The 14772-nt window shown below is 46.9% G+C and overlaps 1 protein-coding gene across 1 annotated transcript; it reads right to left on the reverse strand.

The window, feature by feature from the left end:
* Window positions 1–330: 330 nt before the first annotated feature.
* LOC127300858 (probable NEDD8-conjugating enzyme Ubc12-like) lies at window positions 331–4784 on the reverse strand. Its single transcript, XM_051331053.2, has 6 exons — window positions 4616–4784; window positions 2260–2372; window positions 1995–2103; window positions 1551–1629; window positions 1340–1456; window positions 331–721 (listed from the first exon to the last, which is right to left on the reverse strand). The coding sequence occupies exons 2-6, from the start codon at window positions 2366–2368 to the stop codon at window positions 584–586; spliced, it is 552 nt and encodes a 183-aa protein (XP_051187013.1). The 5' UTR covers window positions 2369–2372; window positions 4616–4784; the 3' UTR covers window positions 331–583.
* Window positions 4785–14772: the final 9988 nt, after the last annotated feature.

Consider the following 14772-nt stretch of genomic DNA (forward strand, 5'->3'; position numbering starts at 1 on the left):
AAAATTCTGTTTTTTCTCATTCACATAGAAAAGAATGCCACATGTAAATCTTCGGTTGTGTTGAAGTTCCTCGATACTTTTCTGGAGAAAAGCGTGTTTCCCTTGTCAGGTATTGTAAACTACGAATACCTATTTCATTCCTTCTTGATTGCTACCTCTGTTTATGCTTACACTTTGTATATGCTAGCTTCAAATCAGTCAGACTAATAAGCCTGAGCACAGATTTGATGAAAGTAACACATACTCCAGCGTGCAGGTGGTGGTGACCATACCATGGTATCTCTAAAACAAGAATACCAGGAAGTAAGCACAGACCTGCTGGTACTCAAGTGATAAAACATGCACGAAGCTAAAGCAATAGAATCTTGTTCAGCATTTTGTCTTTTGAAAATTCTAAAGCGTATCTGGCAATGTCACCACCCCAAGTGCCCCGACAGTTTAATACAGAACCTTACATGACCCAAATGCTCTGAAGAAGGTAACAACATTGGCACCGATAACACGAATGCAACTTCTTCTGGACACTGTTCCACACAGCTCATTGATAGCAGAAAAGTCAGATACACATCACCATCTTCGGGCGTTACATGCACCTAGGGAACTGGATTTCATCAACAAAGCCTCCAGCCATCGCCCTCTGGACATTTCTTGCAAACTTCTGTGGGTTGTCCCGAAGAACAGCTGCTGCCTCATGATTCAGGGGGTCCTCATCGTTAGGTTGCTGCAAGGACGTTAGTATGTGATTATTAGCTAACGCAACAATTGATAATTATAACAATGCTAACAGAACTAGCAATACTTGTATAGGGTAAAATAATGCTCACGAAAGAGAAGAAGATTTGGTGCATATGAGCACCAGTGCTCCCGGTTTTTGAAATATTTGAAAACTGTATTTTTATGTTTCAAAAAATCATAAAAATTATTCCACGAATACATACATATGTCATGAATACTCGTGCAAAGTTTCGGTAAAAATTATGTTGTATTTTTAGTTACAGAAAAAAAACAAATTTATGGCTGTGCATCGGGACAATTTTTGTCAGAAATTTGTCTTTTTTATATAGTTCATAATACAACATATTTTCTTCCGAAATTTTTACAGTACATTCAGAAGATTTCTATGTATGTGCAGATTTAAGCTCAAATTTTTTGGAATCTCAGAAATATATTTTTTTTAAACCAGTAATCATGTGCCAAAGTCACTTTTCGTCACGAAAGTGAGAAAATAAATTGGAGGGTGGATTTTGTACATGCAAGAAAAAACCAAATCAGCTTAAAAAAAATATATGTAGTATCATATCTTTCTTCATAGATAGACTAACTACTGGTAACGACTCACTGAGAAAAGAAGATTCAAGCCATATACGATGGTGTTGATATTGAGGACAGGCTTCCAATCTTCACGTAGAATGTTAAGGCAGACATTCCCCTCCAGGTCAATATTAGGATGGTAAACCTAGCAATACAAAGTACCAAGAGTTATATGGGTGGGTTAACAGAGATGGGATAAAGCAGGAATTACAAAGTGCTATAATAATGAGCCTCGCTACCTTAGTCTTGCACTTGACTTTGGGTGGTTCGTGTGGGTAAGCAGGAGCAACTTGGAAGGTAAAAGCAAACTTACCACCCCTGTAAAACCCATTTGCGTGTTAGAAGAAAAAAATACAAAAGGGTGATTTTCAGTAATGCAACATATCTATCCTTTGGCTTATCACAGTAATTGCTGAGAGGCCACAAAAGAAGCATAACCACATGGGCTGTGGCCCTCCACAACCAGTCAATATGGGTGTGGGAGGAGCCTGCAGCTGCTGCTGGACAGGCAATGACTAGAGAGGGGTCGATTATATAGATTTAGGAGCACCCACAACCCTTATATACATCTACAGCCAGGTAGAGAATTTTATATTTTAATGCCCACTGGACATTTACATGTAAAATTCAAATATATTAAAATAGCATGGTAAAGTATTTGTAGCAACTTCAAAACCACTTACACATAGTATCCTTCATCAGGTCGGATGGTAACCTCAAAGTTCATCAGATCATCCTTGCCTTGAGGAAAAGAAATTTTGGTTGTTTTCGGAAGGTTGAGTTCAGCAATATCTGCAAATGAAATGTAAAAAATGATTGTAAATAACTAATTAGTGCCCAGTACAGAAGTTTAAATAGAAGTCACATGGGGTAGAGAAATATGATAACAAAAATAAGGAAATTAGGCCTAATCACATTGCTTATGTTTGTGTCAAAAAGCGAACATGCCTTTATGGAGACGCAACTCCCCTGGACTTTGCTTCTTGGCAACAGGCTTTCCATTTGTACTTGCTGCATCTTCCTTCTTTTGCCCCTTTATCTTGAAAAGGTTTATCATTCTCCTGTGAATGGAATAAGAGACATTGAGAACACAGAATCGAAAGAAATAAGGTTTTCTGCCGTGACTAGTTCAGAACTAAAAAACAGATTGATAAAACTCTCATCCAAATAGTCTGCAATTAGTTCAAATTCAGATTTTCCTTTGTACATGCAGCATGAAAACTTCATCTGAGCGTCAACTCAAAAGCATATTTATATGCCAAACTGTGGAATCAATTCCAACTTCCGAATATGCTGTAAAAATAAACATGCACGCATTCACAGGCATTGGTACGAAGCAAACGATAATTCATGAAACAGGCTTGTGTAAACTCAAATAATTCATGCTGATGAAATCCAGAATACTGTGGATACAATAGGACCCTGATTTCAAATGCTTGTATACTCCGACATTCTGCCTTCACAAGAACTACTAAGAAAATAGTTCAAATAAAAAACTAATACAATTTGCCAGAAACTACGAACGGAATTTTGAGATCATGAGGCAAATGGTAAGAAACTATAACTTCTTAAGCATGCTATACTATTACACAGTGAAATTTTGTAAGAACATCGATGTATACACGAAATAGGACATAGTATGCTACACTCGAAAAGTCAGAAGCTAACGTAATCCACATCGAGAACAGGGCAGTAACTAGAGGTGGTGGGGAAGCCAAAAGAGGCGTGCTAACAACCATAAAAAACGGATGTATCTTTATCAGCACATTATCACAGTTGCATCCAGCAAAATCTGACAAAATAAACAAACTACTACCAGCACTAAAACCAAGTAACTTCATCAGTCAGTACCATGGAGGCATGTAGTTGTTGTGAGAACCACATGGTCTGTATTTTATAAAGGAAATAAAGCATGAACAAGATCACTCGAACATAATGATTTATCTGTACAACGTTCTCTTTCGAGGATATGTAGTACTCCCTCGGTCCCATGAAAGATGTCTTAGATTTGTCTAAATTTGGATGACAAATCTAAGACATCTTTCAAGGGAGTACTATGTTCCAAATGCAAAAAATATACTCCCTCCATCCTATGAAGGTTGTCTGAGATTTATTAAAAGTCTAGATGTATCTAGATGCTATTTAGTGCTAGATACAACTAAATTTTGACAAATCTCAGACAATCTTCGTGGGATGGAGGGGTAGAAATAGTCCTCCTGGCCCCGAATTGCATAATCAAGTGAGAACTGAAAACTTTAGCTACGGCGTCGCTGCACTACCATATGGTCCACGTGACCGTGACCATGACCATGAAACCATCTACCTCTCCACTTAAAATATTCGTCAATAACAGACGTTTGGGCTGCTGGATAACCCGCAAAATTGCTTCTACCCTAGATACCAATCTTGCAGTCACATAAAAAACAATCCCCAATTGCCAATCCCTATTTCATCATGAGTAGAAAAAATCCCCATTGATGATTTAACAGAGAATAGCACCGTATCGGATGTGTGGCCTCCTCGGACTGCCCCTTCTGCCCGAATCAACTGGAAGACACCTCGCATTTGTTTGTCGGCTGCCCCCGCCTTCGCCCCCTTTGGAATGTTGTCTGCCCCTCAGGTCGCCCCCATGTGGGCACCGACGTTCCGGCTCTCCTCGATGCTCTCTCCGAAGACTTACCTCCGATGCACCCGGAAGCGCGCAACACGGTCATCGTAGCTCTCTTGTGGACTGTTTGGAAATCCCGCAACAGAATGGTGTTTGATGCAGATTTTATGTCTACTCCGCGCATTCTAGCCATGTTGGTTGACCATCTCCGCCTGTGGGTCATCCGCGCCCCCCCTAGGATCGACACGAGCGCCCTGCTGTCTTGGTGCCAGGCTATCTCTTAGACTCTGTCTTTCACCTTGCCCTGTATTCCCCCTGTATCCAGCCCCCCCCCCCCCCCCCCCCCCCCATCTCTCACTCTCACTCTGTTTGGGCGCGGTATGCCGCCCCAGACCTATTTTGTAGGCTCTATGCCCCCCATGTAACCCACTCCCGCATTAATGAAAAATGAGTTCAGGTGGGCGATCGCCCCCCTTTGTTTCCTCAAAAAAAAAAAGAACAGTGGTTTAATTCCGAACCCCGAGACTATTCCCTAAGACACAGATTTCTCCAAGGACGGCATTATCCGAGATTGGAAACAAGAACAAAATTGAAAGCCACATTAAACCTTCAAATCAGCCTACCGGCAGAACCGAAAACCCTCAAATCAGCTAGAAGACGAGACAGCGGGAAGGGGTAGGGTTTCTTGGTACGGACCTAGAACTGCGCACGGAGAATCAGGTAGCGGATGTGTCGGGGGAGGGGAGGGGACGGCGGCGGAGGAGTTGCGTAGAGGCGATCACCGTCGCCGAGTAGTGTTGGCGTCGGAAGTACGCGCACAGGAACAGGGGGGTGCTTTTTGTTTCGGGGTTTGCCAGGAGGAAAATATATAAGAGGACAAGAGGGTTTTGTCTGTACTTTTGTAACCTAAAAAAGGCTTACCGCTTAAGAATTGTAACCTTCCAGGGTTTCGTGAAAACAACAAATCGGGGCTTACTCCTTCAAAAAAAAAAAACAAATCGAGGCTTACGTTTGTCAAAGAATAAAATCGAGCCTTGGGAACCAATTTTCGTGTGATTAAAAATTGTGTTACTATGAAAGCCCAGGGGTCAAAATAATACAGAGTAGTATTTTCTATAAGAAGTCGTTTGGTATCCGTCATTTGGTCCTAGAATTCTGAAATTCATTTTGGAATTTCATAGGTGGGCTGTTTGGTTGCCACGGAATTAGGCCGTCATTTCATTTAGAAAATCCAGCTAAATGATGCCATGGGTAAACACGATTCCGAACTGAGACCTGTCATTCGCGTTTCTCTATGTAAACCATTTACAAATTTAATATGGAATTCTGCAATCATTTGGAATTCCTGTGGCAACCAAACAAGTGTTCATTTCTGGAATTACAATGTAAATGAAATGAATACATGTATTCATTTTAAAATGCTACAAATGAAATGAAAGCCTGGCTTCCAAACGACTTCTAAAATATATGAACTGCCTCCGATTTTGAAGCCAAAAGAAGCTAGCAGCTTGAGTGGCACTAGTGGAAAACGGGGCTATAGGCCCGGTCCATTTGGGCCTTCAGTCCCGGTTCCCAAACCGGGACCAATTAGGCGGGACTAAAGGGTCCCCCTTTAGTACCGGTTCAAAGTTGCACCGGACCTAAAGGCCTCGACACGTGGTGCGGCCAGGGAGCTCGCGGTGGATGGCCTTTGGTCCCGGTTCGTGTTACGAACCGGGCCTGGGGTTCTCTGCCGCGGCAGAGAATTGCTATTTCTCTGCCGCGGCACAGGTTTAGGCTGTACCAGCGTTTCTCTGCCGCGGCAGAGAAACAGGGCGTTTCTCTGCCGCGGCAGAGTTTCAGCAATGCATATATATCATTCAAGAAACCACAAAAAATCGTCGTGAATATATATAGACATCGTCAACAGTACACGTAATGCATGCATATTTACAATATAAAGCTAGTCGGATCTCTTTACTAAATCTATTAGCTTCTACGAAGTTGCTCCATCGTCACGAACTGCCGATAGTGCTCTCCACCTGGGGTAATGACCTCGGTAACAAAGAATTCCGCGATTTCCTCTTGAATTGCTCGTATTTGATCCTCCGTTATGAGAGTGTCCCGCAGGCGTATCATCTATATTTTAAAAAGGAGATCAATATATGAATGGAACTCAATACAATAGATGGTACTAATTAAGATTAATTGTGAAAATTTGTTATCGTACACGAGTCTGGTGTATACGGGCATCCCCACCCTTGGGACAGGCCATGTCACGAATGAAGGTGCAGACGTAGTATCCACATAAGTTATTCCCGGGTTCCTGCCTCATACACTTTACGAAAAAATAGTTCGATCAAACTAATAATAAAGCATCGTATTGAAAGTAAATATCATATATAGAGTTTCACGGACATAGCTATATATATAGTACTACTTACAGGGTAATCTTGAAATGTAAACTCCGGTTTCCATTTACCCGGAACAGTATTGATAAACAGTTTCCAAGCCCTGCCCGGCAAAAAATAATGAGTAAATGAGTTATTGATTAGTTGATGATATCGTCGAATTAGAACAGATGAAGATGCCAATACGAAATTTATTGAAATTACCTCTGGAGGATGGCAGCCATGTCCGTCCATTCCGCATATTCTTTACGTTTCGAGTCCATGACTTTTACGACTCCTTTGTGAAGATCAATGATTAGGAGAATAAAGTGGAATCTGCACAAGCATAGCTCAATGATTACGAGAATAAAGTGGATGGTGCACAAGCATAATGTATGTTATATATAACACTCACTTGAAGTTGTAGGGAAAGAATATATCATCTTTGTCTGCTTGCTTCTCTAAAAACATTACGATGTTGTCCTCTGTGTCCTTGGCGAAGTCTCGAACCGTAACTTCATGAACTGTGTCTGGGTCTATGAACCCCAGCGGTAGGAGCTTGCCTCTTTTGTATTCGAGCTTCTTCATTCTGCATAATTAAATGTATAGCGTACACAAAGAATATAGTGAGGATAATTGTTAGTGCAAATGAATGAGCTGAGCTACAGACTTAATTACATAAATAAACCACTTACAGGCAGTAGCAACTGATGGCAGCTTTGTCGAGGGCGTCTTGATTGAATAACTGAAACAGTTCTTCTAACTCAAGGTTTATCTCCTCGGCCCCCCGGAAGTAATGCTCATCTCTAAGATACACCGTGAGGTAGGCATCACCTCTTCGACAGGCTTTCAGGTACCATTCATGCAACCTTCGCATCTGAGTCCCTAGACGCGTGAGCTCGCCAGGTTTGACGAGATCAGATCCGTATCTATACGTGTTTACAACTTGAGCCGTTGGATAGTAATCTTCGTACTCAACTGATGCTCCCTGAGCTCTAGCCGCCCGTTCGATCATCGATGCCATCTCTGGATCATGATAGGGCTCCACGATGAAGTGGGGTACGGCCTGAATGTCCTGTTGTCCATGCTGGGCGACTTTTTTTGCTTCTTTGCTCGCTCTAGAGGACTGTCCAAGAGAGCGGTCATAATCATCTCTCAGCTCAGGTCTCTTCATTCTCGTCTCGGCAAAGTGCTTCACTGTCTGCGGTGGAATAAACATCTTCTTCGGCGCAAGAAACGCCTTTTGCTCTTCAGTCTGCTCATGTGGTAACAACTCTGGAGTCTGTGCCCTCATCGGAGTTGATGATCTCTTCGGAGCTGTAGGAGGTGCCGCGGTTAGCTTCCTCTTTTGCTTAGGTGGAGGCGGCGGAGTCTCCTGACGAGGAGGAGGAGGCGACGGAGTATTTTCACGCGGAGGAGGCTGCTCATGCACAGGGGAATCATCATCGCGCAGAGGAGAATCATCACGCGGAGGAGACTGCGCAGGTGGCAGAGGAGGCGGACGAGGTGGCCTGCTTGTTGGCTTCTCATGTGGAAACACAATGTTCTCCTTCCGCCATTGCACGGTGGTTCTACGGGCTTCTCCCAGTTCTTTGATTTCCCCATCTTCACCTGCAGGGTGCTCAAGCACCAACCCCTCATAATCTCTCAACACTTCATCCACCATCACAACAGCAAAGTCGTCTTGGACCGGACGGCAATGGTAAGACCTTGTAGGTAAGAGGATGCCGACCGCCGCCTTGAAGGATAGGTTGAAAACTTTAACATGCAGCTCACAAGGACGGCTCTCAGTGAGATCATCCACGGGGGGGTAGCGAGGAGGCTCGACCACCTGGTCATCATCACCATTATCCACCTGCTGAGAGGAAGCCACGCTGCTTTTCCGGTGTTGTTGAGATTGCAGCGGGACGAGGGCATTGAGCAATGCAGGATCTACAGCCTGCCCCTGAGCCATCTGGGATGTAACTACTTGGGTTACCATGGTTAATTGGGCTTTCATGGTGCTCATACCCTCCTCTAAGGACGCTATGCGGTCTGTTTCCCTTGCCTTTCTCCTCTCATGGCTTTTATCAGGAAATCTCTTCCTTTCCGCAGGAAAGCCATACTTCCACGGAACGGAGCCTTCTGTGCCTCGTGTTCGTCCGCCGTGTTCTTTGTTCCCAAGGGCGCGTGTCAGCTCATCGTTCTCTCTTTCGGGCTGGAACCTCCCCTTCTCCACGTCCTTATGTACTTTTTCCAGGGCTTCAATGGGAAACTTCAGATGAGCTTTCTTATAGATCCACTTCCCTGTTTCTGGATGCAACGCTCCCCCAATCCCGTAGAACCACTCCTTACATCGTTCGATCCAACCGTGTGTCCCTAATCTGATCCCTTTCCTGGTCAGTTCCGCCTCAGCTGCCTGCCACTTAGGACGGTTAGCCCTGTATCCACCTGGACCCAGAATTTGGTGATATAGCTTCAACGCACCATTTTCCTTATTTGTTGCCGACCTTTTATTAAATTCTTCTGACTCCGTGTTGTACTTCACGAATTCGTCCCAGTGATTTTTTACCTTCTCACTGTCCGGAGTCTTCTTTTTCTTGATAAGGCCGCACAATCTTTTCTTGTGGTTCTTGAATAGTTCGGCCATCTTCTTCTTGGCAAACTCGCGGAGGGCCTGCTCCATCTTGGCCTTTTCAGCGGCATCCCCCTCTTCGGGTACTATGTTGAAATGTGACATGAGCTTGGTCAGAATGCTGTCTTTGGCTACATCATCGATATAAAGACCTTGAGCTTCTTCCTCTGCAGACAGCACTAGTCCCTTCGGCTTGTTACATTCTCGAACGGTGATCGGGACGTGGTCCCTAACAAGCACTCCGCATTGAGCTATAAATGACTTTGCACCATTCTCTGGAGCAATCGGTTTACCATCCTTAGCGATGTGGGTGTGTTGCGGTCAGAAACCCACCGGCGAGCAGCGACGGGCAACACGGTAGAGCCGGGAGGCTCCCAGGACTACGGCTGGCCCTGGTCCCTCCGAGCGACGGCCCGCAAAGACTCGGCACGCACGTCCGATGCTAGTGCAAGGGCGTGCCACCTGACCTGTACCTGGTCAGGAAGGTGATGGATGTGCCTCGCTTAGTTTCCTGCATGGCATACACGTAAACATTAAATACGAGCCTCGATCGGCTCTCAGGTTGTCCTGTGAATCAGCTCAAAGAGCCGATCCACCCATGATCCGTACGAGGTGTACGAATATATGGTGGTCCTGCTTGATCAGAATAAAGCTAAAACGACCTACTACGATTTAGGGTTTTCACCACATAATCGGAACATCCTACTCGTGATTGAGCCTGGCGGCCACGCACGGTGATCATAAACCGACCCTAGACAGGGCCTAAAAACCAACACGAGGTTGATCCCCGGAACATCCTGTCTAGGGCTAGCAAACTACACCCTACGCGCCACTGGATCCTTCAATCCGTTTGTAAGGCCTAACTATGCAGATATTAAACTAATCCTTGGAGAACAAGGAGCAACCATAACGGATCGGATCTACTAAATAATGATCAAGCGGGGTGCCGCCCTTACACCTAAGATAGGCGTAAGGGCGGCTAGACGTCTCAGGGTTGCACGACGATAGCATATGATACGATGAACAATGCTAACCCTAACACGTCTAAGATAACTACGTTGCTCGCCATCAAAAAGGCTTCAGTACGAGCAACGCATGAACAGCGGATGAACGTGTACTGCCTAGATCGCAAGATGCGATCTAGGCAGCATGATGCTTACCCGGAAGAAACCCTCGAGACAAGGGAGTTGGCGATGCGCCTAGATTGGTTTGTGGTGAACGTGATTGTTGTTTATTTCATAAACCCTAGATACATATTTATAGTCCGTAGACTTTCTAACGTGGGAATAATCCCAACCGTGCACGAGCCAAACTCTAACTAACCGACACGTATCCTACTATATTACAGATACACGGGCAAACTAGCCCAAACTTTGCATATAAGGCCGATTCATGTATTCCTTCCATATATATTCTTCAAGCCCATCTTGATCGCGGCCCACCTCTGATTCGGTCAAATTCTGGTGATAACACATGCCCCCCTGGTTTTGGAATTGATAATTCCAAAATCACTCTGCTTTTTCTTCGTCGGGTCATGTCGTGGCAGAACCGTCGCAGTATCCTTCATCATGATGCCTTGCCTTCTCAACTTCTCCGCGTGACCTAGCAATTTTTTTTTCTTTGGGCACCACCTCCTCGGAAACTGCTGCGGCATTGAATCTCCACTATATCCCCTTTTATTTAACCGCTCCAAACAGTTTGCTTTTTCATCCCTTTCGCATTAGCACTCCAAAAGCCCTCCTGCGCCACCATGTCTTCTTCCTCCTCTGCCTCATCGGGTTTTTCCGCCCAATCCTCCTCCTCCCGCGAGCCGATGCCGGAATGGAACCCGGAGGAGGCCCATGCGGCCAACATTCGCCGCGCCATCGAAGCCGGGGAGGAGTCCAGTCACGATTTCTCCGTTTGGTCCAAGGACGACAAGTCCTTGACCGACGGGGAAAGTGACCTCCGCTTCCTTGCCGACGGGGAAACGGAGGAGGAGAGCGATGACGATCGCTTCTCCTATGATGACTTCACCTCCCCCGAGGAGGAGGAGGAGGAGAAGGAGGAGGAGGACGACACCTCCTCCGACGAACCGCCGGCCAAGCGCTTCTGTCCCTTGCCAGGGAACCTCAGCGACTTCGACAGCGACGATGATGACGCTGACGAGGAGGACGAGGACAACGAGGGCCCTGCCGGTGGCCGCTGCAGCAGCGACGACGAGCCCGCCGGGAGTAGCGCCGACAGCGGCGACGACGGCGACGACGAGGGCAGCGACGGCCCGTAGATAGGACCCTTAGCATAGGATCAGTAGTAGTAGATGGGGCAATGTATCCCCTAGTACTTCCTTTTGAGAGCAATCAGCTCTTTATGTAAGAAATCCTGTTTATCAATGAAGAATTTCCCCCAATTTGATTTTGCCGATTTCCTTTAAGCTAATTTAGCCGATTCCCCCTCATACTGATTCTGCCGATTTGTTCACTTAGCCAATGCTCAGTGAGCCGATGGCAACGCATCGGTCCTTCACAATCTATCCTTCAACTCCTCGACTGATAACTTTGAGATCTGGTGGATAATGTGGAAGACCCTTGCCTTCAAGAGAGCCCTTAAATTCCTCCCACCAGCTCCAGTGATCCTCTTCTGCAAGAACTCACCATTTTTGAAGAAGGTTGCGACGAAGGATCAGCCGATGACACCCCAATCGGCTTCTAAAATAGAGCATCTACCAGGCCAGCTGCCCCCCGAGCCTCAGTCAAGGCGAGAATAGCGGTGAGGATGCACAGATCAGACAAAGGACTTTGAACTCAGGTAATTCTGAGACAGCCACCATGCCGAGCCAGCCAAACTTGCCCCCATCGATCGCCTCTTCTTTCGTTGAAAGCCGATATTGTAGACGAAACACCAACGGCTTAATGAGCAAAAGGCTGCCTTGCATGCCAAAACTGACGCTTCTGACAGTACTGCTGAACTGGCGCAAAGGGTTGGAAGTCCTCGAAGAGAAAGTTCGGGCACCAAAATCGGCTCATTGCGGCTGAGGAAGCTCTCATTGTTCACTCCCTCAAGGAAGCAGAAGGCCTTGAAGCTGAACTGACGACCGACTTGGTGAAAATCCGCGTCTTGAACACGCAGCTGGTAGTTCTTGTGTAATTTGTACTAGAGTCGATGGCTGTGCATCGGCTTTGTTTCTTAGCTCTAAAGTCGATGTCCGTGCATCGGCTGTATACCATGAGAGATTTTTTTTTTACTGGCCGATTTTTCTATCGGCCCCCAATATTTCACTGCACATGTATCGCACATGTTCATCTGATTAGGTGCCCCCCGAGCCGAATCTGCCAGGTAACTGCGGATATCGGCTCTGTAGTTAGCCAAGGCACTGTATTTGAACGTCGGCTCCGGTAGGACCAATGTTGATTCTTCCAGCTCATCAGCCGACGTAAAACCGCTGCCCATTAGATCGACGTTGAACACAGGCAGAATGTGTGGTGAGGATAATTTTGGCCGATTGCTGGAATCGGCCTCCACGTTGATTGAATCGCTCAATGAAGGCTTTGCAATGGTCCTCCATAGATCTTTGGGGCCGATCCCAAGAATCGGCCTCGCCACGTTTGTCCATAGGTTTGTTCTTGCTATACGGTCAGGCCGGTGGATAAGACCAGCCTAACCCCATCCTTTGTCACGTCGATGCGCTCGCAGTCGTCCAAATTGATGCCTGAGAGTGGCTCTTGGCCTGTTGTCTCCCAAGCGTTCATGCCAGCCGTTGAAATCTCGGCTGAGTCATCTGCATGGACGACCTCTACCTCATCTCCATCCCACTGTATTACGCATTGGTGCATCGTGGATGGGATGCAAGCTGACCAGCGTGGATCCAATCTCTTCCTAGCAGGACAGCATAGGTGCTCTTGCTATCGACAATAAAGAACGTCGTAGGGATGGTTTTCCTTCCTACGGTCAGATCCACGTTCAGAACACCTTGTGCGTCAGACGCTTGGCCGTTGAAATCGCTCAATGTCACGTTGGTCTTGATCAGATCCGAGCTAGAGCGTCCCAACCGACGTAGCATGGAGTATGGCATAATGTTGACTGCCGCTCCGGTGTCCACCAGCATCTTATTGACAGGCTGCCCATTGATATAACCTCGCAAGTACAGGGCCTTCAGATGTCTGTAGCTTCTTTCTCGTGGCTTCTCAAAGATAACTGGCCGTGGGCCGCAGTCAAGTTGTGCCACAGGTGCTTCGTCTAATCTTGGAGCACTAAACTCCGTCGGAAGGATGAACACCATGTTTGTGCCAGCCGATGTTTCATCATCGGCTTTTTTTTGTCTGGGGCGCCACTCTTTCCTTTGTGGCCGACCTTCTTCGTCCAGGGTTCGCTGAATTTTAGCGGCCAGATCAGGCCGCGCCTTCCTCAACGTGTGCAGGTATAACCTTTCGGCTTCCTCCAAACCACGTAGTCGCTGAACCCTGCGCTTTTGGGAACGGCTGAGTCCATCAGGCACCACCTTGGTCGGTGGTACTTATCTTCTTCTTCTTCATCGTCTTCCAATTCCTCGAGATCTTCCACCCGAGAGGACTCAGCGTGCTTGTTCCGAGGCGGGAGAGGCCCTAGACGTTTGAACACGGACACGTTAGCTGCATCCTTCCTCTTCTGTCTACATTCTGGGCAGTTGCCGATTGTAGGCAATCGGCTCATTCCTGAATCCCAGCAGTGTCTGAAGAAGGGGCAGTCCCAGTGCCTATCCTCGTCGTCTTGCTCTCTCGACTTTTCCTTGGCGTGGCGCTCATATCTCTCCTCGTCGCGATCATGCCGACGATGTCTCCTGGCGTCCCTAGCCAGACGATCTCTTTCATCATCGTCGTTGGGTCGTCGGCGTTGGTCATATTGACTCACATACTTGTTGAGGAGGTGATCAGAGAGAGGTCGCTGATATCTCACATTCCTCACTTCTCCCTCTGTGATGTAGCGCTTGCCATCGTGACGGAGCCGATCGCGTGGAATGGCTTCCTCTGTGTCCTTGCTACGAGAGCAGCTGCCCTCGTCTCCGTCTTTACCAGAGTGGTGTCCAGGTGCTACCATGTTGATGTTGAACGAGAATCCTGGCTGGCACCCTCCAGGGTAAGTGCACTCCACCATGTTAACGGTGGGGAAAGGGTGTGTGTCGACTTTCATGGCGTACTGGCTGAAAATTAGACGCCCTTGTTCTATCGCCATTTGGACTTGCTGCCGCCACACCCTGCAGTCGTTAGTGTTATGGCTGAATGTGTTATGCCATTTGCAATATGGCTTTCCATTCAGCTCCTGTGCTGTGGGGAGTTTGAGACCGTCGGGTAACTTCAGCTGCTTTTCCTTGAGTAAGAGATCAAAAATTTGCTCGGCTTTGGTTACGTCGAAGTCAAACCCCCTAGGAGGACCTTGTGGCTTAACCCACTTGCAGGACACGGGGCTTGCCCCCCGAGTCCATTCAGCCACTGCTACCTCTTGATCTCCCGCAGAGCCTTCGTCTTCATCTGCGTCAACCAGGACCACCGCACGTTTGAATTTATCCTGGTATACATCTGGGTGGCGCTGTTCATATACTGACAGCTTCTGCACCATATGCGCTAGTGAAGGGTAGTCTGCTTGGGAGGCCACGTCCTTGATCGGTGATGCGAGACCCACCACCGCCAACTCGACTGCTTCTTTTTCAGTCACACGAGCCGAATAGCATCGGTTCCTAACGGTCCTGAAGCGCTGGACGTATTCTGACACTGTTTCTCCGCGCTTCTGTCGTACTTGTGCTAAATCGGCAATGCCAGCCTCGGAAGCCTCTGAGTGATACTGCATGTGGAACTGCTCCTCCAACTGCTTCCAAGTCCGGATTGAGTCTGGTGGCAGCGATGTGTACCACCCGAAAG

Source organism: Lolium perenne, chromosome 7 (genome assembly GCF_019359855.2).
Source record: "Lolium perenne isolate Kyuss_39 chromosome 7, Kyuss_2.0, whole genome shotgun sequence".
In the NCBI taxonomy this organism is placed as follows: domain Eukaryota; kingdom Viridiplantae; phylum Streptophyta; class Magnoliopsida; order Poales; family Poaceae; genus Lolium; species Lolium perenne.